The following is a 26,697-nucleotide window of genomic DNA, read 5'->3' as shown; positions in this document are numbered from 1 at the left end:
CAGCTCTGGGCACCAGGGAGAGAGAGTTGTTCCCTCTCTTTGTGTCACCTGGGCTTACTTGTCCTGCTTTCCGGCCTATGAGCCTGTTATCTAAGCAATCATTTGTTGAGGACTGTAAGCCCTTCTGTTCTTCTTTCCTTTGCCTTCTTTCTTCCTTTTAGGCCCACTGTGCCTGCCAGAGGCCCAGAGCCAGGACTCTTTATTTGGCTCAACTATATCAAAGTACCAATTTCTCTGACCTCCTACTGACCAAGATACACTCTGTCAGAGCTCAGTTCTCTGCATTCCCAACCATTCTGCACAAAAGTTTAAATGGGTCACTGTAAGTTTGTTACCTGATCGGGTATTTGCCTTCTTTTTGAAGACTTTTATGGTTGCTCCATTTGAAATCTGAAAGAAAAAATAAACATATCATGCACAAAAGTGTTTAGAATTCCCAAAAGCCTCAGTTTCATTTCCTCTGTCCTTCAGCCCATGGCAGTGCAGGACAGCCCAGCCTGCTTTGTTCTCACCACAGTGTGCACAGCCTTTAGCAGCAGCCAGGGCTGGGCTTTCATGCATGGACAGTAGCTGCACCTTGTCAGCATCACCAGCCAAGTGGGAAGGCACCTCTTCCAGTAAAGCCTTGAAGACCTCTCCGTTCCTTTGATTTTTCTGGTTCAGTCCATATATGGACACCTTAATTTTCATGTATTGCTCTGTGCTGCTTATTGCATCCATTTTTATACAGATTCCTCAGGTTAGATTCTCTGCATCCTGTGCAACAGAATCTTATGGGAAGGTGAGGTAGAGAGGTGCACACAAAGGTGAATTCTCTTCTGGTCCCCTTTCTTTCAGATCAGTCTCTTCTACCCATGTGGAGGGGCCATTCTGAGGGTTTAGCCTGGTGCTCCCAAGAACTATTTTCAAACTGAGCAAAATATTTATACACCATAAGATCAAGATCTGTATCTTATCATCTTGGGATTTCTAGGAAAAAACTACCTCCTCCTTTCCTGAATTTACAGTGTTGCCAGGATGTTACACATTATCTTTAAAACAAACTGGCAAGACATGCTTTTATTGTCAAAGAGTAACTAAAAAATGGCTCCCACTGAGAACTACACCACTGCTCTGCTATCAAATGTTGAGTCTTGCCAAGTGCTAGTGTACTTGCCTCTATAATTACAAAAACAACCGGCCAGTTCTAGGAAGGGATCTCTGCCAAAATAATTTAAGTGTTTTTTAAACCTTGGCAGCCAGCCTGGTGTGAGAAACCAGTTTAAACATTAAGATACTCTATCAAAAGCTGTGTCTAGTGCCAAAAAAAATCTGCACTTACATTTGCTCCTGGAAAGTAAATGCAATCTATTTTTTTTTTCAGAGATTCTATCTATCATACAGACTTTCAGAACTATTTTAGATAGCACAGAACACTTGAAAACCACACTACAAATAGGAATATGCTCTAAGGCTAGCTTGTGAGGGGATACCAACACCCAGACTGTCCTCCTACTTGGCCCTGAAGACAGATAAATAGTGCTACCCAGCAGCTTACCCCACAACGTGGGTAACATGCTGCCTCCATTCCCTTCCCAAGAAGTAGGAGGGCAGCTCAGTGCTGAAATGCATTGACTTCTGTCCTCAGGGAGATGAGCAGAGCTCACAGGGAGAACTGTGCTTCCCTCCAGGAATCTGAGACATTGCTGCAGAGCAGCCATGACCAAAGCCCACACTCCAGGTTTTATTTATGGGACAAATTATGCTTTTAGCAGTGAGTAGACTATGTTTTCCCTTCTCCATCATTACTGCATCAGCCATACTTACTATTTCTTACAGTATGATCCAATTTAAAAAATCAATTTTAAAAAACCCTTCTTTTTGCATCTTTCTGTCTAAATAACTTTTTGTGGTGGGCAGCTCCCATGGACATCTGAAAAAATGTTTGCTTTGTCGGTTGCATTATTGAGGGGGACAAACAGGGAGCAGAGAGATCTCTTCCAATCCAGACAACATGGAATACAGGTACTTTGCAAAACAGAAGACATGGTAGTGTGGCTCTATGCCTCTTGTTCCTCAGGTCTCCTGTCCTCATTGTAGTCCAGTCCTTGCCAGTGAGCTCCCAGGGCCACATTCAGTTTTGCTTGGTCTGGAACGTGTGATACTCTTAACAGTTGAGAAACTGGAGATCTGTGACTGGACAGCAGATCTGAAAGTGACTGTCCAGCTCTCTTCTTGCATGGGGAATAGGATGTCAAGATAATTAGCAGCTTTCTTATCATGGCTTGTGGTTATTCTCATGGAAGTGATAGTACAGACTTCATAAATAAACATATCTATAAACCTCCTAGGAGCCAAAAAATTAGAGCAAAAGTAGCACATAGGCCAGAGGCATAAGAGAGTCTAACAGTTTAGTAGATTTTTTTCTCTTCACAAACACTACACAAAAATGCAAATGTACCATTCTTGCATATTTTAAAAATCAGTGTAGAACTAAACCTACTTTTTCAAGACTGACTGGTGACTCTGGGACCTTCACAACACAACCTTCATGCTCCAGTGTCTTTAAAAGGTTTGATGATAATTCCCAATTTCTAACATCTGGTTACTTTCTAGCATTTAATGCTGGTAAACAAAAATTCATGCTTGCCACAAAACTTGAAATGTAAGTTGGAATTTCTCAGGCAATGTTACTGCCCTCATAGAGTGTATGCAATGTTCCCTTTTCTTTCTACCTAGACACTTTTACATTCCTTTTTGCATCAATATGCAAAATAAACTAGATATGCTAATGGCTAATACTTGCCACTAAGCCACTGCCTAAAATGCCACTGAGCTTTTGCCTAAAATGTACATTATTTTGTCAGTGTCAGAAAATGTGAACTAAAATATGGAAGAGACATGCAGTATAATTTCCACAAGGCAGCTGCTAAGCTATAATTAGTGTAGTTACAGCTTTGCAAAAACAACTGTGCCTCCTACCTAACTTGCATCTGCAAGAAACCCTTGCCTCCAGAAACCTCAGACAAAACAAGGGCTGGGACAAAGATATCCAGGAATGACAGAGACCGATGGAGCAGGTTTACTTGCCATGAGGTCTGACACGCATGCCATGAGCTCCAGATGTATAGAAGGTTGCTGGGAAAAGCAGGGAGCACCTGCAATAGCTGCCTGTGGTAAAGAGGGCAGGTACTGCTGCATTAGACAGAAGTTCAAACACCTAATCTAATTCAAATCTACACTGACCTGTGCTGCACAGGCTCAAGCTGCACCACAACGTCCTAATTTGTACAAAATCTCTACAAGTGGACTGGAGGAGCTCACACATCCATCTATAGAAAAGATTCAAGACAGGCACAGGAAAAGCCACTGGATGATGACTCAGGATATTTGGGTTCAATGCTGAACCCCTGTGAGGTAAGGAGAGCAACAAATGCCTACAGAAATCTGTAAAGTGACTCCAAATGAGCTTGCTTCAGATCTAAGCAGCCTTGTTCTCTGTCCAGGATACAAAGTCCTGCTAGAAATCCTTGTTTCTCTATGGATAGCACAGTAGTTGCTCATGAAGACAGCAACATGTTCTGTGTTGGCTCAGGTTCCTCAGCACCATACTGCACTGCACAGCACAGACCTATGGCAGCAAAACTTCTAAATCAATAAAAAGATAGAACTTGTTAAGAGCCAGACATTCAAATTCATTGAGGCATGAGGAAAGATCTGTAAAAGCACTCAGCATGATAACCTCCATTTCCAGAATCTATCTGTAAGCATCAAATGTGAAGTTCCATATCATCTGAGGCCTATCACCTGCTGCACATTTTCCTCCAACATCTCACTCTCTACTTTGACTGGTGTCACTGAAAACTCCTTAGAGAGGAAATGCTGCTTGCTACACTTTCACAGTGTGCTACACCCAGAAGGGCTCTGCCACCAGTTGCAGTTTTGTGTGTTGTTGCAGTGATGGACAGATTATTGCAGCATTGCAAACAACTTCTTTACAGGGGCAACTGGAAGCAGAGGGGAAGACATGGTACAAGTGCCAACAGCAGATGGAAGCAGAAACACAGAGAGAAAAGGCATGGAGACTGACATAGGAGGTATCAAGAAAAGAGGGAGAAAAGCCATCAATCCTTTTTATTCTGACTTGCAATGAGATTTCAGAAGTATCTGCCTGTTCAGATAATCAAAATATGAGGTAGGATGAGGTAAACAGTTGCTCATGGTGCAAAAAAAACTCAACAGCAGAGACTCAAAAAGACCCAAGGCAATGTTTGTAGCTGGAAATCAGATCCTGTTTTAAATGAAATGTTTGACAGAAGTAACCGTTTACTTGGTATGTTTGAACCAAGCAACCCTACAACAAAGAAAACTCTGAAAAGTAACAAAAAACATGACTCATTGGCAAGAATGTTGTGTGCCACATAATTCTTTCCTTCTGCTGATGATGTTCAGCTGTGGAGAAACACCTTCTCAACTCATTGGTCTGGCTTCTGTGCTTACCTCATAATGGCCAATGGTATTTAGCTTCCTTATTCCATCATCCATCACCTCTGAGGAACCATCAATATCTAACAATTCTCTTTGCTGCTCCTCAGACACAAGTTCTGCAGTATGACAGCAACAGAAAACAATTATACCCCAATGGCATTCTCACTGTACTGATATTTGTAACGAAAAACAACACCTAACTATTTTTGGACCAGTGACTCCCAACTGAGATGCTTCTCTCTATCCTTGTGCTAGGTCACATGAAAGTGGTTTTGCACTCCCACACTTCTGATTCCTTTTCTGGGGTGACAGCCTGGGTGGCTTCCCTTTCAGCAGGTTTTGGTGCTTCACTCTGTGTTGGTCAAGGCAGAGTTTTTGGAGGTACTTTCACCTAATCACTATTCTGCTGCACAAGTGTGTCCTGCTGTTAAGGTTACTTTGGGACTAGAAGAAAGGTTCCACAAGCCACTTCTAAAAGATCACTAAAATGAGCTGTACAAGACTGACATAGTACTTGTGAAGGGTGGTCAGGCACTTGTAAAGGATATACACATCAAGACATCAGATATGAAAGTAAATTATGAGCACTTGCCAACACAAAGTCTGAGATGGTGAGGAAGTATCGACATCTTAGGAAGCAAGTCCAGGAAGTGACAAATGCCAACAATACAGAGTTAGTTAGGTTTCCTACCAGGGTATGTGGGAAGTGGTATGGTGGTGGTAGCTACAGACCTTGGGCTCTTGAAAACCCACCAAGGAAAGGTGGTTTGACTCATCTGCTGGAACAGCCTTATTTACATCTGTAGATATTGTAGGTGATTTTGTGACTCACAGGCAAACTATTATATAAACCTAATCTGACTATAAATAAGATTTATTTGAAGGCTCTCCTGATCAAGGGCAATGTAGGTCTGTAGGAAGGAAGGAAGGGAGGTAGGAGGAATAGTAGATAGGGACTAAAATACTTGATAATCATGGTATGTCATCTTATCCACTGACAAAATGTAACAACCAGCTGTACTTAGGTGGACAGGCCAGCCATCTTACTTACCCCAGAAAAGGAATAGAGAAATTATAGATGCATAATAAACAATATCATTGTTAATTGCAATGCTGAAGTCCTTGCAGAAGAGAAGCAGATACAGCTTCAGTGTTCTAACTGGCAACATAAATAAATCTAGTGCCTGCCTTGAAATTCCACACAAAAGCTATGTTCTGTATGAACTCTGAAAAGAATCAAAGCCAAACATAAGCATTCCTAACAAGAAAACTCCACAACAGACCAGTTAACTCCATGAAAATACAACATAGTGACATTCTCTTACCAAGACCAATTTCATCCAGCTGAAGACCATAGAGAAAGCCATTCTTATTAAAGAAAGCCTGAAGGCTCTTCTCCTTGGCTTGGCCTATGGTGTCACAGTCCAGAACATTAACTTGAATAGTTTGACAGGCATCTCCACTCTCGTTTTCTGGGACTTTTTCAAAGATAATGTTCACCGTCTGGGGAAAGAAACACAAATTATTCTGACTTACAGGGAACACCTGGCATAGGAAACCTACAAACTCCTGACAGATTTTCAGCACCCAAGAGATTTTCAGCATATTTATTATTAAAGTTGTTTCAAATAAAGATTATTTGAAGGAGTTACACAAAGAAGCATTTAGAATTCTTCCTGTTCATAGAATGAAAAATAGATATATATAGTTACATATTTCCAAGGGTGTGTTTTGTCTTCTGCTTTTGTGCAAAAGCATTTCAGTGAATTAACAAAAAACAAGAGACAAGGAAGAATTATAATGCATGTTCTAAAAAAAGCAGATCTTTTATGTAAAATGAATGCCTTAACAGCAAAACTGTAAGCAACAAGAGATCTGCTAAGGTTGCTGAGTAAGCAGTCACAGTAAGCATGATTGATTCTGAGTGGATAGAAGGCAGAGTTAAAATAAGTATTTACACCAGCAGATTATGCTGAGTGCCTTACATCACACAGAAGGCAACCTCCCCTGGAGGTGTCAGTGTCTGTCTGCATACAGCCCTGTCTCTGGAGGCAGCACAGACAGGGCTGCCACAGAAGCAGTGAAAAGAGAGAGCACGTTGCAGCAGATAGAATCAAAGTGGTACAGATCTGCACAGAAAAGTGCACTGTGTTCTATTTATTGTTATTTCAGCTCAAACACCCATGTCTGGTTACAGCATCCCTGCCCTTCTGCTCACAGCTACTCCTGGGTGGGACACAACTCCTCTGCTAGGCTGCACCTGAGCTGAGTAGGGGCTGGAGGAAGGTGCCAGTGACACTGAGTGACCATCTCCAGGGAATTTTTTGTCAGGTCATATTTCTGATCAAGTCAGCCAGATTAACTGCTAGAAGGCAGGGAATAAGGGATGAGCACAATATTTCTAAGTTATAATTGTAATTGCCAAGCAATAACATCAAAAATTTCCAGTGCCACGGCCTGCTCTGTGCAGCGAAATTGCTGTCCAGCTACATGGACACAGACGTTCTGCTAGAGATGTCTTGGGACAGAACTAAAACAATTGTTTTAGGTGCCAGCACTTGACTGCAAGTGGCATAGGAAACTAAATACACTCAAACCATTCTGGCTGCTGAACGATTCTGGTATAAAATTTATCTTCTGACTGAAATGAGAAGACTCTATGTGTGACTCTGAGGACTGAGAATTAAAACAAGAAGCAAGTAAACATTTTTTTTCTCTGCTGTCACGTGAAGGAAAGGATTTCTGTCCATGTTGTTGCAGGGGCAACTTTTCTATCTTTTCATAAAAATGGATAGTTATTAACAGTTGTCGAATAGTATTTTCTGTTACCCAGCACGAGTGGAAATTACAGAATCCTACTGGTGAAAAAAAGTAATCCAATGCAACAAAAATTAACTTTACTATCTCTACAGAAGCAAAGGGACTATTAAAAACAGAGTTGCAAAACTATTAAGATTATGATTTAAGAAAGACTAGGATGTAACTGAAATAACAGGGAACAACTTAATCAGGACACTGAGATGTTTAATTGTGAGGAAAATGAGTCCATGGAAAAGACAGATGGAACAAGATACAAGGATATGTGGGAATTGCAGAAGGAGAAGCAGACTGGACACCATGCCTCAGGTTGGGATTTCATGCAGAAAATTAGCAAAAAATATATTGGCACAGCAATGAGAGAGTCATGCTTGGTTAGGCCCACAGACCAACTGTACAGACAGCAGCCCTGTCCTTGACTCTAACTGCCCTGAAGTCATGCATGATCTTGTAGGATTAAAATGTGGACAGGGACTCACTGTATTTTGTCCTTGGAAGACTCATTTTAATCAGTCTTTGCCCCTTCTAGTCTCTGAACCTATCTTTCTGAAGTAGCTCCTTGCACATTAACTGATGTTGATTTAGCTCTACGTCCTTGGAAGCATTCCTTCCTTCAGATGATCCTTTCCTTCTAACATTACTCCTACACTGCAATATTCATGTTCCTGCTCCTGCTTCATTTTCCACTCCTTTTAGACCATGAAGAGGAACTGTCTAACTCTCTTCCTCCTTTCCTTTTCAGCACATACTTTCACACAGGCTGCACAGGAATGTGCAGCCTCTTAATTAGCACATGAGAGCCCTCCCATTCCTGCTTCACTGCTGTAGGATGATAGGACTGTGAAAAGAGAGTAGTCATCCTTCATGTAGGTAGAATACAAGTCTTGTATGGAGTCCTTAAGTGAAAGTATCCATAGTGTGAGGATACTCCAAGAAGTGGTCAGATGGGAAAGAATATTTAAACACATAAAAGTTTCTAAGCCATGAGAGCCAGATGGTTTTGCTGATATGATTTCCTGCAGGAGTTAATCTTAAGTAATAAAGCAATTGATGGGGAGCTAGGAAAACCAAACATTATTAAGTTGTCCCTCTGCAGCTGAAGTTTTCATAAATCAGATTCAACCTGTCTGACAGCACAGTCACTGGCTTTATAAACCATTTATCAGAAGCTGACAGTCACAATCACTATACTTAGACACATAGAGTAGAACTAGAAAAAGAAACAGAAGTTATTGTAAAATTAAGAAAGCCCTTTTATGATCAGCTCTGGAGGTCAGAAAATATACAAGAAATCACACGAGGGCATGTGAAAGTCAAAAGAAAATACCATCAAGCCTTTTTCTAGCTCTCTCACTTTGCAGAGGAAACAAAAATACTATTAACTTAGGGAAAGGTTCAGGAGAAAATCATAGAACCTGGTTCAAGCTAATAATAGTTAGAGATGAGATTTCACACACTAGAAATTATGACAGCAAGACAGTCACAGTACTCTTCAGAAAAGCTTTAACAAAGGTTACAAGAATTTTTAAAGGCTACTTAAGGAGAAGGTGGCACCTGCAACTACTTGTATAGGACCTAGTTTGGAACCTAGCTACAAGACAGTAACAAACCTAAAAAAATGTATTTTCACCCATGTAGTGACAGAAATAATGACATTTGAAGACAGTGTTTGCAGATGGCTTTTCAGATTTGTAGTTTCCTTGAAAATTAATTTCACACAATGAATTATTTAGTAGAGCTATTAATAACCATAGCAGATAATAAATGAGATGTGGTTTAATAAAGCAATGTGATAATATCATATTTTCTTAGAAATAATGAACAATAATCTGGGCTATTCAAAGACTCTTATTCATTACCCTATGCATCAGCTATGCATCTGAACAAATCTTATTTCCATTTATCAGACAGATGAGAAAACACCCTAAAAATCTTCCTTTGATTGGTGAAAGTAGCCGTTTTATGTAAAGAGTCAGTACCAGGAAGTACCACGTAACAAAACTGCCTTAAAACTACTCCCATCTCCCAGACTATGAAATACAATCAACAGGAAAATTCAGATTGATAGTATGATACTTCTGCAGCAGCCAGAACAGCCACTTGTGAAGAGGTTATGGAACAGCTATAGAAGAGTTAACCAATTGGCACAGAAAATGGTGCACAAGTTAAATTTAGGCTAGATGGGCACTACACAAAGGAAGAGTTGTGCTGTTGATGCTGTTATATATGACACTCTGTCTCTAATCCAGAGGACTCTCCTGTAGCCAATATCTGCACTGCTCACTTTGTAGTGAGGGTTGCTATGTTCTTTTCTGCTGACAAAAATCCCCTTATGTCACATGCTTTTAATAGTTTCCTTATCTCTCTCAAAATGTGACTAATAATACCACAACCATGATGTCTTATTAGGAAATTGGTTTCCTTGTCTCTGCTTTACTCTCTTACATCCCACCCACCTTTTTTTAACACCTCTCTTTTAACTCATAAAACAGTTGAACACTTTAAACAACCTTCCACTATGTGGCTTTGCTTCACTTTTGACAAAAAGCAGTTGGCTGAACACGTGAATTAGATAATTTTTTCCCATCTAAAAATGCAAACACATTTCAGCAAAGCACAGAACAGCCCAAATGCCTTTTTTAAAATAAGCAGTGGCTACTCAAAGGAATGCTGGAGCACTAAATGCACTGTAAGGAGTCTCCTCTGGTTTCCCACAGGAGATACACCACTGGGAACATCTCGCATTCCAGGCTGGCATTTTCTATTCAAAATGAAACCCTTCAGTGAAACACTAGCTCTCAGCTGTGGAGCGCACTCCTTCATCAGTCATTGAACAAATTATCTGCCGAGGGGTGCAGCTGCTTGTCTGCCTGGGAGAGAGCAGGCTTGCTTCCTCAGCCTGAGAAAAGGATCCATGACACATCCAAGTCTCTTTCAAGGCAGCTTTATTTCTCAGTACTCAAATATAAGTACAGCATTAAAGAGCACAGCTTCTCAGCCCATACTTGACCAGTGCTTTTAGAAGCATCTTTCCTTCAGTTCCTCCACTTGAGTATGTACTTCAGCAGCCTATCTCTGTTCAATGCCTCACCCTTTCTAGCAGAGAGGGTTAACAGTAGGGTGTTGGGTGATCCAAGGTCTATGGCCTTTTAAAAAAAAGCATGGGGCCCTGCCAGGGAACAGCTCTAATGCAATTCAAACACGACACATTTCTAAGTTCTCTTTTTTTTAATGGTTACAAATGGCCTGAATGTTAAAAAACCTCTCCTGATCTGTGGAACTCGCCCTGATTTTTAGAAGCCTGTCTACATCCTGCTTTTACTGGTTTGGAACTGAACTCCCAATCTTGAAAGGAGAGATTCTCATGCAGAGCACCTACACCCTTGCTTGTACCCTGTTACTGATTTGAGAATTGAACTCCCTACCAGATATATCCCTGTATCTTCACATGCCAACACAGCTTAAAAAAATCTGGACACCAAATGTCTGCAGATTTGCTTCACCGTCTCTATAACCCTCTTTTTGGCTGTATTTTTTTTTTTATGCTTTGCTCTGGAGAGGTAGATTTTAATGTACTGCTATTGTAGGGCTGAGGAAAGGGGAAAACCAAAATACCAACAAAATACTGCAAGACTCAGAATGTAACTGCAGTGAGCAGCTGTACAAGTGCACTTGAAAATTCAGATCAGAATTTATTCCATTTAGAAAACAAAACCTGCAATCCTTTAGGCAGAAATATTCTTACACAGTAAGGAGAAAACACTTGGTTCCCAGTCTGTAAGCTTACAGGTCCTGCACGTCAATGTAGTGCATCTCAAGTGATGTTAGTGAGAGAAGAAAACTGACTACTTTCTCTTTAGCCTCCTGTTAAATGCTATTTTTGAAAGGAGAATGTGCACAGCTGGCTTGCTTCCCCAGCCCAGAAAGCCTCCACCTAAGTCTCTTCACAGCACAGTTTCAGCTTCCAGCATAAATCTCAGATAAACCACCAAACAAAACTGTTTCTCAGTCCAGGCAGAACTACAGTCCTTTAATTTCATCACTGCAATTTTATTGCAGTAGTCTTCTCTCCTTTTGTGATGGTTTTAAAGGAAACATTCAGGGGGTTTTAAAGGGAACATTCAGCACTTCTCAGCTAAGCCCAAAGAACGATGAACCTAAACGGGAAAGCTGATCCATATTAACCCTATAGCTGCATCATTATCTCCTATTCAAAAGCAGGAATACAAAGTACAGTGGCAGAAAACAAGTTTCAAGAAGGGCTGTAGGCTCTCATTTCCTCATCCATCTGCAGAGAGCTCCCCAGCAGAGCAAGTCCTTCAGAACACTTACCTTTTCTCCACTGCAGCCTGACCACAAGACCCTATCAGTGACTGTGTGCATAGAAGTAGCTCTAGAAAAAGCATTTAAGGTTCTTCAGCAGCTTCAGAGTCAGCTATCCCCCCCAAGGGGCTCTCAATTTGAATGTGTGCAATAAATAAGAAAATGTTTCTGTGCAGTCTGCTAGTAACAGGCATATTGAGCTTGCTTGAAAATGCTCTGCATCACCACTGCGTGTTGCAACCTATGGATACATACAGCAATACAATTGTATCCTATGGATACACACAGCAATACAATTAAATTTATTCAAATACATGCCAGAATGCAGCACGCAAACAAGGAAACCAAAGATCTTGGATTATGTATTTGATTTTTAGCCACAAACTTCCTTTCCAAAGGCACACTCTGGTAACTTAGCTTGAAGTACCTTCAAATGCAGCCTCTAACAACAGCTTTGTAATAAGAAGATTTGACTACTGGTTGAAAGTTTGAAGCTTTCATTAGAAAATGACAATTCATAAATGACTCACAGAAATGTTGCCATTTCAGTAAGCTTCCTATGTGGCCAATGAGAAAGTCCAATGGACTGCTGGCCACCCAAATTTTCCAGGGTCATGTAGTGTACTCCAGTATATGGCATCTTAGCACCTCCAAGTTCCTGCTTCAAAACAGAAGTCAAGCAGACCTGAAAACTTCAGCCCTACCAGAGACTTAGCCCATGGGCTCTGAAAAGGACTGAAAGGGCAGCACTTGAACTCTCCTTGCCGTGGCCATTGCTGCCTGCCAATTTCTGCTCACAAGGTATGAAGACCACTGTTCAGCAGCACTTCCAGTCAGAGTTGAGAAGCAAGGAAGCTACAAAAAAACCTGAAAATACACATTTTATAGTTCTCAGATCTAAAATCACTTGGAAACTCTGGAGCAGAAGCGTGCTCTGGTTATTCTGAAAACCCTTTCCAGACTTCCTGCCCTAAAAGCCACAATTTTTACATGCTCCAAAGTGCAATAATCCTGCTATCCCTTCTCATCTCAGTGTCACAATGACAATCAGTAATGAAACTCCAGCTTTCAAAGATGTTTGGGTGCAACTGGAAAACAGGAAATACTTCTTAGGTACTTTCTTATGCAAAAAAAATCTATGGTAAAGTTCAGAAGCTCAGCTAGACTTCCTAGATATCTTGTTTTTAACCAAGCAACTAAGTAAAATCCACCATGATGTAAAATTGCTAGTTTGAAGATTATTTGGTGCTAATAATATGGAAACCCACAGCAAATCATTGTCTGAAGATTAGTCACAAGTAAACACAGTAGGAAAAATAAACCCTCTGCATTCCAGTCTTTCATTCATTCATAAAGTGTAGTTTAGTTTAAATTCTAAGCATGTTTATATTTTTGTAGTATACTTTAAAATAAGAAAGATTTTTTAATATCCCGAGACTTCATTAAACCTACTCTTTGGTGATTAATGCATGCTGTGAAGTGAGGAGTAAGTGCTATTTGTGAAATGTATATCAGAGAAACACCAGCTAGCTAAACTCTTAGCATGTTTGGAAACTTTGTCAGCAATAATAATTTTAGTGTCTGGGCACTTAACCACTAGCTTAGTGTCTTAAGAGCCTTATTTTAGCTTCTTAGAAACAGAGAAAACATTACAGCTGTCCATGCCTGAAGGGAACACAAGCTAGCAAACATACCACTGTTTTGAATTCAGACACTTGCCACAGAAGCCAGTCTTCGTTAAGAGTGTACAGAGCTTTGCAAGTTATTGCGTCAACGGGTCCTTTGTTTATCCTCTGATTGAGGGTTGTCACCAACAAATAGAAAGGTTCACCAATTGTCTCCTAGGACAGGAGAAAAATACAAGAAACATTTATTTTTGTAATCATTAAATGAGCATGAATAACTAGAAAAAAATCAAGTGTAACAAATGGTGTTATTTCCTTTTAAGTAACTCATTATCTTGCAATTATTAAAGAAAATCCCTCCAAGCAGATTTATCTAGTTATTTGTTTAAGCTCCATCTTTTGCTTTTCAGTGTGAAAGTCTCATGCAAATAGCAAATGACATCTGGAGTGAGTGGCAAGATAGCTCACAGCTCCTTGCTGTGCACAAGCACACTACAGACAAGCTGCTCCTACTCCACCTGGCAGACACTTCCTAGTTCCACCAAAGAGTGGGTGGGGGGTGAGACATGCACATGTTCACATGCATACTTCAGCTACTTCTTCCATTTTCAGTCTTTTGAGAAAACAAGCTAACAACTAGTTTCCTTTTGAATTGGTGTCTCCCTTTTTGTCTCTGAAAAATACCTTGGGAGCAAGCTGGTGGGACTTACCCTGGAGTATCAGTAAAAGAGGAAATGAACCCGGGGATTTCCTCTCCTGCCTAAACCCCAGGGCTCAGGAAAGCACCTGAGAAAGGAAGGATGTATCTCTAGTTCCACGTGACACCATTCCTGCAGCCTGGCTAAGGCAGCTCACTAGCACAGCTCTGTAAAAATGTCTGGTTTATTGAAAACATATCTCTGACAGTTCCTTGGCACTCTCCTCAGTTCCAGGAAACCGCTGTGAACTGCTGAGCCTCAAACAATTCTGCTGCTGTATTAACGCAAGCACTGATGAGAACGATACCAACAGTGTGATAGCATCACATTGATAGGAGAAACAGGAAGAGTAACGAAGCACTGAAACCAAGAACAAAGTGCTATCAAGTTACTAAAAAGACCAAATATTAAAATGAAACTAAATGCTTATTTTGTTTTCATTTGAAGTAATTTAGATCTTGAAATCTGCAATACTGCTTGGAGGTTGAAAGGTTTGGAAAGAAGTTTAGTTTTCCAAAGGATGGTATTCCTTAAATCTCAATTTCTCCATTTCTTTCCAGCAACTTGCATAGATGGGTACCGCTGCATTTTATCAAGTGTATCAGTCATTTAATATGATTGCAATACATCTCACTGGGCTGGACCTGTGAGAGAATGTCTGTTATGAGAAAAGGATATACTGGAATTACAAAATTACCCAAATCTTGGCCAAATACATGACACGATCATTGCTTGGAGATGTGCTCTTTTCCTGCATTCCACTAAAGTCAACTAAACAGCTAAGTCACCTAAACTAGAAGAGTGCACACTCATAATGTTAAAATGCTAGACTGAATGATTTAAACTGACCCCTCTGACAGCACCTATGGAAAAAATCAATTAAAGCAATTCTCTGGATATCTTATGCAGTGAGAAGATATACACGTACCCGAAGAAATCCAGAAAGGCAGACAGACATCCAGTTTGTCAGCAATTTTTCTACCACAGATTCAGTTCGTCTGAGCAGGAGCTTAGGCTGCACATTGCTTGATTGCTCCATCAAGTCCCTTGTCAATACTTCCAAAATATGGGTCAGATAAACTAGCTTAGTTTGCAATGCAATAGTCAAGAAGGATGCAAACAAGCACCTGTAGGAAGAAAAAAAGAATGCCATAATTCTGGAATTTCTCTTTCAAGTAATCTTTAATAAATTAAACATATTTTAGTGCAGTGCATATCCTAAGTTCTTCCTCCTCAGGCACATAAAGTGTCCACTGTTCTCTACAAAAATATAAAAAATGCAAGTCCATCTGGCTCTTGTGATTATTTTTTAAACACACAATGTGTGTCTCTAAATTTAATTTTGCAGAACAACACCTGCTTCAGTGACAGAACATTTCTAAACTGTAGAACTGTTGATCTAACTGCAGGAAGTGTTTACAGTTTTGAACTGAGCTTTCCTGCTCCTTTGCCTCTTTGTTTATATGTACAAACATTCCAATTTCTCTTTAATTGCTTGTTTTAATGGCAATGTTTTTTCTTCCTCAGTGAGTACAGATGGAGAAGGAAAAATGCTCCAGAGTACTGCAAGCTTGTTTTGAAAAAAGTAGCAAATACATTTGTGTGCTAAAACCCATGTTGTTTTTTCCTGCTAATTCTTTTTCTTGAAGATGATAAGCATAATCATACTATACCTGTCTTTCACAGAGAAATTTTTCTGCTTTTCAAGGGTGTGAATGAGAGTAACAAGAAAGTTCTTGTTACAAATTAAAGCATGCAACATGTTGAAGCTTTCATCCTTGCTCGTTTGGTCTCTGCTCTGGAATAGTTAAACAAAAATAAGCAAACTGTAGTTCAGCTATGATGGATTCTTAATGTTCATAAAAAATGGAAAGAAACATATGGGATAAGATCCTGTCCTCATTTAAATCAGTGGGAATTTTGCATTTATTTAAGGTATCTCAGGATTTTACCAAAAATGCATTTATGTTTGTGTACACCACAGAATATACACGTTCAGAGCATACATTTTCTGCCCTCGACACAAAGCAATGCCAATAGTTAAGTTTGCCCATCACTTCCCATGATGAAATTCTGTTTTATCTAAGTAAGTCAAATACACACTGAATAACAGCACCTTACACTTCAAACTCCTTTTACATAAAAATCCATGTAACCCTCCTTATGGAGGAAAGAGAACATACTGAAAATGCAGCCTGATGTGTTGTTCTAGGACAACACTGAGAGAAGGGATACAATCATTCTTGAAAAAAAAATAATGAAGGCATATCACACTACATCAGCTTACCTGTGGCATTTCTTCACTGAAGATGGATGCAAAGCCTCCTGACTAAAATATAAGGGGATATTTATCATTCATAAGTACACCAAAAGTTTCTAACATGTCTGTTTATCACGCCAAGCATGTTCCTGATACTACTTGAAACAAAACAAAACAATGGAAATGTCAACTTCTAACAGATACAATATAAAAACTCTACACAGTAACTTCTGCAAAGGTGCTGCCAAAGCTCAATGGAAAATGAATTCTCAAAAAATGACATGCTATCATCTTCAATGTGCCGTGTGTGTGACTTGATGCTGCTGTGCTGCACTAGCAGAGCAGTCAACCAGTGCTCCCCAGGAAGAGCTGTGTGTCACTGTCATCTGCAAATGTGCTGGTGTGGAAGGGGTGCTGCAGGCTGCATCCTTCCTGGCTGCCAGGGATAGCCTTTGGTATACAGGGCTGCCGTTAACAAAGTGACACTTGAGCTCATCTGCTTCCATTAATTTAAGGCACTCCATGAATATTCACTAATGAACTTGCCAGGGGGTCCATGCTGGCAGTCTCCACTTAGGCACAGGTGCCACCATGTATCCAGTCCTACCAAAAGCTCTCACACAAAAGCAAGGCCCCAGTTCTCAAACAACTTGTCAATTACTCTTGAGCAAGAGATCTACAGCTTTTACTGTTACACGCTTTCCCTGTCATGCTGGTAGCCCCTAGTTTACTTACAGCATCACAGAATGGTTTGGGACATAAGGGACCTTAATAATCATCTAGTTCCAACCCCACTGCCATGGGTAGGGTTACTGGGCCAGGCTACATAAATCCCCATCCAATCTAGCACTGAACATTTCCAGGGATGGGGCACCTACAACTGCTCTGGACAACCTGTTTCAGGGTCCAGATCACCATCATCATAAGAAATTTCTTCCTCATGTTCAATTTAAGTTTATCCTCTTTCAGTTTAAAACGTTTAGCCCTTGTCCTATTGCTACAGGCCCCAGTAGAAAGTCTGTTTCCATCTTTCTTATAAGCCCCATTTTAATTGAAAGGCTACCTTCCTGTCTGAAGGCTGAACAATCACAGCTGGCTCAGGTATACTTCATAGAAAAGGTGTCTCAACCTTCTGAGCATTTTCATCATGCTCCTCTGGACCTGCTCTAACAAGTGCTGGGGAATCTCAGAGCAGGATGCAGTGCTCCAGGTGGGGTCTCACAGGGCAGAGAGGGAGAATCACCTCCCTCAGCCTGCTGGCTACACTTCTTTTTGATGCAGCCCTGTGTATGACTGACTTTGGGCTGTGAGCACACACTGGCATATTACATCTAATTTTTCATCTACATACCTGATTGTTCATCCCTTCCTTTCCTCATTTCTCCTGCTCTATTCTACCCTACCAAACTCTTCTTCCTTTTCCTCCACTCGTTATTTCCATTTCTCCTTTAGCAACCCTAACATCAACTACCAACAAAAGACACACACAAGCACATGTACAGTGAAAGAACCAGAACTGTATTGAAGGTTAAAAATGTCTGTGAACAAGGAACAAGGACTGGAGCATTGAACCAAACAATGTGTGAAATTGAGGGGAAACATAAATAATAAGACAAATTCAACAAGCAAAGCAAAAATCAGGCTTAGCATCAAGAACATTTAAAGAATATATATAATATCCATTTAAAACCTACAAGCATTAAAAGCTATTAAGCCAGATCAAATATAGAAAACTGAATCAGTGGGAAGCAACATTCTCAGAACAAAGATGGGGTTGATCACTCTTCATTTTAGGTATGGGAGTCTCTCTTTAAGCAACTTGTCCCATCCTAAGGGAGATGCCTCAGACAAATGGGACGAATTGCTTTCCTGGGCTGCCCATCTCCTCACTGACTACAGAAGATGCTCAGTCAACAGCTTCAATGCTTAAACAGCTTAGATTGGATGAGACAAAGCCCATCAATCACACTGGAGGGCACAAAGAGCGCAAAATGGACATCATTCAAACAGATGTGGTTAGTGAAGGAAGTGGTGGTTTGTCACTTTGACCCTTCTGTCAACCCTTCTGACACTCAGTTGCAATATATACCCCACTGGCTTTTCTGTTCTTCTATAATATTTGTCCAGTGGAGGACTGCTTTTCTGCTACATTAATACAGCACAAAGCATGTTTGGACACTCTTGCAATGTAAACAGTAAGTACTTAGCAGAATAAATTGGTATACAACATTTTAAGTAACTTGCCTGACACCGTATATTTGTAGAGAGCTAACAGTAGCAAGTGTACCTTTGTGGGATAAATATTTCAAACTGAGACAAAACAAAATCCAACTGAAATAATTTCCAGGATCTGCAGTGGCATGAGACTCACCAAGGCAAAACAGGGGCCCTTCCCATTTTTACCTTACAGACTGCAGCAGAGTGGCAAATTTTATTCCTTTTTTTCCTTAACTTTTTATTTGCATAGAGCACAGCATTTCCAGTGAGCTGGCTTCTACAGACTATTACTGTTTTGACATGGGAAAGTATAGAAAAAGGTATATTCTTAAGAATTTATATAGCATATAAAAGATGCTATTTTAATGTTAATATACCTGGCAACAAAACAAGCAGAAAGGAAAGAGATGCAGGAAGTAAAGTTTCTTTTCCACTTTCTTAAACCACCGGGAGACCCTCTAAAAATTAGGCTGGCAGCATAACAGTAGGACCAGCAGAGATATTCCCAGCATCCTTTGGTGTGAGAACTGGACTCAAATTATATAGAGATTTTGCATATGTAATTGCTAAGTATTATTCTGCTTTGCTGTCTGGTATCTGGCGTTGTACAAAAACCAAAGGCCCTGATTCTGCACTATCACATGTATTTAACTTTATCACAATGAGCCTTTGCTAGGATCACAAACAGCAATAAAGTGAAGCACTGTGCAGACAAGAGTGCAAGAGTTGGCTGCAGCAGTGATGAGTAATACATGAAGCCTGGTAGGTAATTCACATCCATACAATTTATGCCGTAAACTAACCAAGTTTCTACTTACTGGTGTCAGTCATACATGAAAATATCACCAACTGAGATCACAGCTGCTGCCAATTGGATAATGCTTGTAAGCACTGGTTATCATCACAATGTAATATTGAAAGCTGTGGCAAAGGCACTTATCAGCCTAATAAGGCGCCACACGGGCAAAAAAAATAGTAAGAGAAGTAAAACATTCAAGAGAACACCTCTTTGGTCATCTGATGCAATGGCAGAAACTGCCTTAGTGAACACTGAAAATGTCTGCCTCTAAACTGGAAAACACTTAACTACTTATGTCATTTCTAAGCATTTGAGCTGCACCCCTTTGAATCAACATCTTACCATTTCTGTCAGCACCTTGGTGTAGAAAGTCAGCACCATCTTAGAGCCATTTCTTCATCCCACAAGTCTAATTGGGAAGTGTCATGATGTTAGCTAGCCTGTTAGCTAGCCTGACTGTTACTTTAATTAGCTATAGCATTGGAAATGAAAGCATGGGAACAAAGAAAGCAATGGATAAATTATAGCTTAGTTAAGATGGCCTGAAAGGCAAGCAGCTCAGTGAGGCTGAACAAAAAGGAATGGATACACACACAACCCTTGAAAATTCAAGAATATTGCTTTAGCTACAGCACAAAGGCTTGGCTAATATAGAGATATACAGCTTTAAGTGTTCTTTGGTAATTCTTGATTTTAAAATGTTTCTTGTAAGAAATAATTGCAATTACTGTGTAGTATTTTCTTTAGTTATTTGATCCTGACCTTCCTTAATTTTTTTACTATTAGTCAGAGCTGACAACTGAAAGACTTGTAAATATTTACCTCTGGAAAGAAAGTTCTAAGAGCGAAATGTTTGTAGTCAAGGAAGGGAACCGTTCCAAAACTATCCACCACATCTAATTCATCCATCTGCAGTTCAGCAAATCCTGAAAAAGCACCCCCCATCCCCACCCAGAGTTAGTTTAGTTGACACATAATCAGCTTCACAATTATAACTTGGCCCCATTAGATACCCCTTCAAAAACAATTTTCAGAGAAGAGGGGTTGTTTTTACAGCTGAAGCTCTTATGAGCTGGAAAGTAGCAACCTGCTTTTTTGTTGAAGGAAATACTACATGCAATCCTATTAGCCTAGTGCTATCTGCTACAGCAGTGCATAAAATATTAAACAGGAGCTCTGATACAACAGAAAAATATTCTAACAGCTACAAAATGACAATGTTTATATAATGTGAGCTTTTTGACAGTTTCAGTTCAGAAAATATGTGGCAGACCTACCCTCGCGTATTTCCTTACGAATCTCATATTCCAGCAGTTCAAGTTGCTGACTCTGTTTACGAGTTAACTCTTTGGATTTGTATCTGGTAACTATGAATGCCGCTAAAAAGGAAGAAAAAGAGACTCTGAGTACAGAAATCTCAGAACAGAAAACTACTATACAAGACATAATCTATTATCAAGAAACAAAAAGATTAATGTATATTTGCACAATTACTATTTCATTGTTTTCCCTGTCTAGTACCCAAGAGCCCTAGTTATCTGGATCTATATATACCCCAATCTTTAGAAAAATCATTCCTTTTAACAAGGTCTTGAATTGTCAATCCAACTTTATTAGAAAATCCAGCACCCCCTGTTATATACAGCCTGCATAGTGAGATGCAGACTCTGACAACCACTTCTACTAATAGCAACCTACTTAAGGTACCACTGATTAAACACAAAAAACAGTTGTTTTGAACAGAAAATCCACTTACCAAATGTTAACTTTTCTAAAGCTTATTTAGAGAGAATGAAGGCATGACATATGGTTCCTTTTAAAAATTAACTTTTAAAAAAAGGAATAAACCAAATGAACAATCCCCTACACTTATTAAAATAAATAGAAATTTAACAAATACATAACCAGGTAAAAAGACTCAGAAAAAGAAGGGAGCACCAAGAATCTCCTTCAGTTTTGTAATGACCCACAAATTCATGAATGATCCAAATGAGACTGAGCAGAAACACCACAAACACTGACTGAGGATAAGCAGTTTGTTAGGGTACATCTGCCCCAGGAACAGGAGGGTAGCTGAGCTCTGACAGCTGGAAGGGACCAAGCTGTGACACAAGGATGTCAGTTCTGTGGCTTGCTTCATGAAGTGAAAGGGAGTAATCCCAGCAGCACAGACAGAAACACTGTCTTGTAACATGCTTGTGATGTGCTGCAGTCTGACAATTTAGACTTCACCACCAGAACAGTTAATTTTGTCCGCTCTTACAGGGAAGAGGGTAAAATCACCAGACTGTTTGTGACAGTTCCAGACACCTAAGTATAGTGCCTATGTCATGATCATACCCTTCAGTAAATCAAAAGCTGATAATGTATTATTGTACTTACCTATAATGACACCCACCACAATAGGTAGCAAAATGAGAACATATAAATATACGTGTGATGATGTTGGTTTGACTTCATGCTCAAAATTTCCTAATTTAACCTGAAAAAAAGCAATAGCTGTGTTAATAGAGGACAGGCATTATATCAGTGCTTAAAATGACATTTAACATATTAAAAAAAAGTATTTAAGGCACATAAGGACAACGGTAGATTATTGGGAAGATAGTAGAGGTTCAGCAAAATGCATATAAACCAACATTAACTTAAATTTTACTGTATTTATATTTAAGTAGGTTAACAGAGCAATGATGAAAAAATTTAGAGGTCCTTACATACCATCAAATTTTGTCATGCTCTTGCTGTAAACTAGAGCCCTCAAATGAAAGGCAAGAACTAACCTCCAGCTGGCCAAGTGGCTCATGCACTCAGAGTCACTGCTAAGCATTTTGAAACAAGGAAGGCATGTGTTTGCACTCACAGTGTTACTCTGCTGAGCAGAAAAGATAAGAATGAGGGAAGTAGAATTTTTCAGAGACACCTGGCCTACAGCCCTCTTCCCTATTTCTCTGAGGAAGTTTCAACCTCTTTATGTAGGACATTGTTCCTGAGGGTTGTTAAGAAAAAATGTGACATAGGATAAATGTACAACATGTACATATTACAATCAGTGTACAACATCCCCCAGCCGTGGGCTTGTCAAAGGCAGGACAGGCATTAATTCTTAGGGATACATGAAAGTGCTGAAGTCTGCCAAATGCCAAACTGAGGCATTTACCACTGATAATTATGGCAGAAGAAATTTCACAAAGACGGATCTGAAAGAGGATCTGCAAAAGCACATAAATAAAGGGTAGCTAAAACTATAAACAGGCTAGAAACAAAAATATGTTTTGGCATATAAAAAGAATACCACCAAGTGCCAGGGATAGAAATGAGCTAGAGATAATTGAAAAGGAGGGTTGAGTTGAAATTATTTTGGGTTACAGCAGGGAAGGCAGAGATCTGGTGATTGCAATCAGTGGCTTGTCACAGGAGGTGAGCAGCCAGGGCAGCTGCAGACTGCCAAATGGATACTCACATCACAGCTATACAGACACAAGCAAGCAAAATAACCCCACAGGGCTGGAAAGACACAGCCTTTATATTTCCAGGGCTGCAAGGAACAGGAGACAAAGCAGATCTATTTCCTTCATCAAATGTTACTTTTTCCTCTGATGTTTCTATGTTTCAACAGTTCCTATGCAAAATTCTTTTGGTCTGCACCTTCCTAGGATCCCATTAGCCTTTTCCAAGGCTCAAAGCATTCAGCATTACTGGCTAAATACTCTACCCATCCTATGACTAATACTTCCACTTTTCTAGACTTGTCATGTCCAGCTGCAGACCTCCTAAAGCAGAAATTTCTTTCACTTTTCCTTGTTTATTGAAAACTGAGACAAAGCATTCACTTAATTAATTTCAATTATCTTTATTCTTCACCATTATCTTCCTATATATTGGTCTCATTTCTTTCCTTATCATTTTTCTTGCTTATGAATCACAGACTATGTAAGGTACATCTGAATTAATCCAATTCCTATTCCTAAATTAATTTCATTTTTCCACATGACATTATAAAACCTTCTTTGGATGGGTAATGACTCTGAGCTTTATGTCGTCAGCAAGTGTTACTAGCACATACCTTATTTTTGTGTTCAAGTCAGTGGTGATATTAAAGAATATCTGTAGGAATATCAGCATTGCCCAGAGTCAGCTCCCCACACACAGCATCTGGTTTTTCTAACCCCTGGCGCCCTCATAATCACCATGTTAAATAGTTTACTGAATGACTTCCAGGTACATGTGATCTATAGCTTTTTTGTTGTTGAGGAAATCACTCATCTTCAAAAATAAAGATATCTAGCATGATCTGCTTTCATTAAAAGGATTTTGACAATTATCCCATTTTCCACGTACCTCCAGGTCTTTCATGAGCAATTCAGAATACATTATAAAGTGTTACATAGAGCTAGGATTAAATCAGTAAGCCTCCATTTGCCTAGGGGTTGGGTTTTTTTATCCAACTTAAAATACTGGATTTTTATTTGCCGCTCTCTAGTCATACAGTACATCTCCTGACTATTGTTTTATTTAAAATCTTTCCTTGTAAGCCTACAGTGTAATGTGTCAGTTTTCCCTCAGTGTTACAATGGGAATGATCCTGTTCCTGCTGTCTTGAGCTCTATCATCTATCTGAATCTTCCTTCTGTCACAAGAATGGCATTTTCTTCTCTGACACCTTCATGCAGACTGATCATTCTGTCTTTGAACCCACACTCAGTATCTTCTTTCTCCTGGAAAACTAAGGCCAGAGATACATTTATTCTTGAGTCAAACTTAGATTTTATACTCATCTTATCCTTTTTCCAGTGGTCCCACTTTTTCTATGATGATCTACTCATAAGGTTTTTAAAATTGTGAAGATTTGCTACTGCTATATTTTTCTTATTTTGGAAAAAAAATGTTAAGATACTAGAACTGCAATGTTACATGTCAACTATTGAATTTAATTTGCTTTAGTAAAGTGGTGACCTTTCTATCACAGTCACTTCTATGAAGTCTGCAGGATGAGCATGTGACAGAGCAGGGCAACACTGATTTTTAAATGCAACACCAAATCCGGAAAGGCTTTTCCATGCCATAACTGGCTCAGACGGCAGGATCCACAGATGGGGGATCAGTTAAAAGTGATAAAAAATCAAGAAGAGCTTTGTTAATCTTTACTATGAGCCATATGCCTTTAAGTCAATAGAGTTATTTCAGTTTTATACCACCACACACTGCAATAAGAGTCTGACATAATTTTTCTCCTTCTTAAATTGTAATCATAGAATTTTAAAAAATTTGTATCATCATCTTTTTCATGGAGCAAATATCTTAAGCTGCAATTCAGCTTTGACATCCATGCTAATGTCCTTACATTTGGGCCTGGCTTTGTGCCACATGCTCAAAGCATTTCAGCTTTCCCAGTGCACACTGAATTTCACCTCCTTTTTCATCCAGAAATGCCTTCTGTCTCATTGGTGATCCCTGAGACAGATCCTTACCTACTTTAGTAGGAAAAGATGACTGGGAGAACACAATCTTTTTTCTCATGAACAGTGATGCTGTTCCAATGATGTCTGTTCTGCAGATAAGAGGTGTGACAAGCTACTGCTCTCCTGGAGTTCAGCAGTAGCGAGTTCAGCTCTGACTGCAAAGCTTACCTCTGACAACACCCCACAGAAAATGAACCCGGTGGTACCTAAGCTAGGCAGGCATGTTTAGGTGTGAGGAAGAAAACGGCTACACCAAGTACCGTGGCATCATTAATGATACATTTCACTACTCTTGTATAAACAGTCAAACGCTACTGAATTACAACAAAAGGGATTTCTACTTACAAAAACTTTCACTGTGGAGAAGTCAATCTTGTCAGTTCCTTCCCTTTTGAATTTGCACAGTATGGTGCTACGATCTGGCTTTTTGGTAATATTTTGGACATTGAACCATATCTTTTTGGTCTGTGCACCAGTCATATATGATAGATAAACCTCTACCTCTGTTTTAGAAATATTCAAGTTATCATTTTCTTTCTAGAGGGAAAAAATTGAAGGCAATTATTAGTCACTAAATGCAGTAAGAAAAAAAAATTATCTCCAAGCACTATTTTAAATTAGGTACTGTAGTTTATTATTTTGAAACTTACATATATCTTTAATTCCAGATCAGGATCCAGTTCAGTATGCAGCTGGTAGTTAATAAACACTGGGTCTGGGTGATAGTGCAATTTGACACATGGTATAAAGGTAGTATCCACTTTTAACATCATATCAACAACTTTACCCTCTGTTGCATGGCTCAGGCTTGGTGTTAAATAATGATATTCAGATGCATTTCCTGGACATCTAGAGACCTAGAAATGCAATAGCAAAACTCTAACAGTCATTATATACTCAACAGTGGGTACAAACACAAACAGAGGCACTCAAACTCATTTTAATGTCTTCCTGGCTTCACACAGCTACCTCCTAAGCCTCTTCTCTGAGATCAGGGCTGCATGCAGAGCACCTGAAAAAATTTCTGTGTTGAGTTCATGTCTACCTTTAAGTGCATTTGTCACACACTGCACACTGCTTTAAGGCTGATTGCTCATTGCTAAGGTAACTATTTCCTGCAATGAGACAGGAACTGTGACAAAGAGTTCTCCTTCTTTCCCTCAATGCAGGTGACAAGAGAAGAGTAAGACAAGCCCTCCAGCACTCCTAGGCATTTGCTCTTTCTAACTTAACTCTGAGAGAGGGGGTTGCTACAGTTATTATAGCATTGGGTCATTGCTTACTGCACTGGGTGATGCTGCTGTGTTCTGGTCTCTGTGTTGCAAGAGTCAACGACGTGCTTACCTCCTCATAACCTTGGATAAAGAGTTTCACTCCAATATCAGCTCCAGCCTGCTGCCCCTCATTGAGGCAGCGGTACCATTTGGACTTTCAGCACAGAGCCAGAGGGAAGTATAGCACCCCCTCCTCCAACACACCCATATGTGGAGACTAGGGAGACTCATAAAGGACAGACTTGGAGCAAGTCCCTAGACCATAAAAAAAGCTCAGAGAATTATGCAGGAGAGCAGCTTATGTGTATTTGTGATTCTGTACTAAGAATGTGTATAACTCTAATCCTGTAAGTGGTCATATTTATTTCAGCAGGGTGACTGACATGTCTGTGCAAGTGGTTGGAAATTACTGAAGTCTCCTCTCCTCAAAATTAGAAAAACAATCTAATGCATCAAGGGACCTCTACTTGGTATTATAAAGGACATTCAGACTTACTGTGAGGTTTGATCTCTGGTCATCTGAAATAATCACACTGTCCACTACATTAAAATTTCTACCAGTTGTAGTAATTTTGCGACCACCACTGCAAAAACCAAAGCAAAACAAAACATAAACAAATGTGGCGAGAAAGAGTCGTTAATATTATCTGTCTTTCCACAGACAAGTCCTGCATTAAGGTTTCAGCTCTGAGTAAACTACTCAAGTGCATTTTGCTTTGGTAGCAGAGTTGAACTGCAGAACAAGATAATTTGAGCTA

The 26,697-nt window shown here is 39.7% G+C and overlaps 1 protein-coding gene across 1 annotated transcript in view; it reads right to left on the bottom strand.

The window, feature by feature from the left end:
- The window catches only part of PLXNC1 (plexin C1), a 70,216-nt gene that overhangs the window by 10,585 nt on the left and 32,934 nt on the right, over window positions 1–26,697 (bottom strand). Inside the window, exons 12-24 of the mRNA XM_021527984.4 lie at window positions 26,436–26,523; window positions 25,316–25,522; window positions 25,011–25,202; window positions 21,589–21,688; window positions 20,484–20,585; window positions 20,029–20,132; window positions 16,218–16,259; window positions 15,604–15,728; window positions 14,859–15,057; window positions 13,302–13,448; window positions 5,793–5,970; window positions 4,480–4,583; window positions 336–390 (exon numbers count right to left, since the gene is read on the bottom strand). Of these exons, the coding sequence (XP_021383659.3) occupies window positions 336–390; window positions 4,480–4,583; window positions 5,793–5,970; window positions 13,302–13,448; window positions 14,859–15,057; window positions 15,604–15,728; window positions 16,218–16,259; window positions 20,029–20,132; window positions 20,484–20,585; window positions 21,589–21,688; window positions 25,011–25,202; window positions 25,316–25,522; window positions 26,436–26,523 (1,643 nt within the window). The remainder of the gene's footprint in view (window positions 1–335; window positions 391–4,479; window positions 4,584–5,792; window positions 5,971–13,301; window positions 13,449–14,858; window positions 15,058–15,603; window positions 15,729–16,217; window positions 16,260–20,028; window positions 20,133–20,483; window positions 20,586–21,588; window positions 21,689–25,010; window positions 25,203–25,315; window positions 25,523–26,435; window positions 26,524–26,697) is intronic.

Source organism: Lonchura striata, chromosome 1A, assembly GCF_050655825.1.
Source record: "Lonchura striata isolate lonStrDom1 chromosome 1A, ASM5065582v1, whole genome shotgun sequence".
Classification (NCBI taxonomy): domain Eukaryota; kingdom Metazoa; phylum Chordata; class Aves; order Passeriformes; family Estrildidae; genus Lonchura; species Lonchura striata.
Note: the sequence above shows the minus strand (reverse complement) of the source record. Positions and strands in the feature narration are given on the sequence as shown.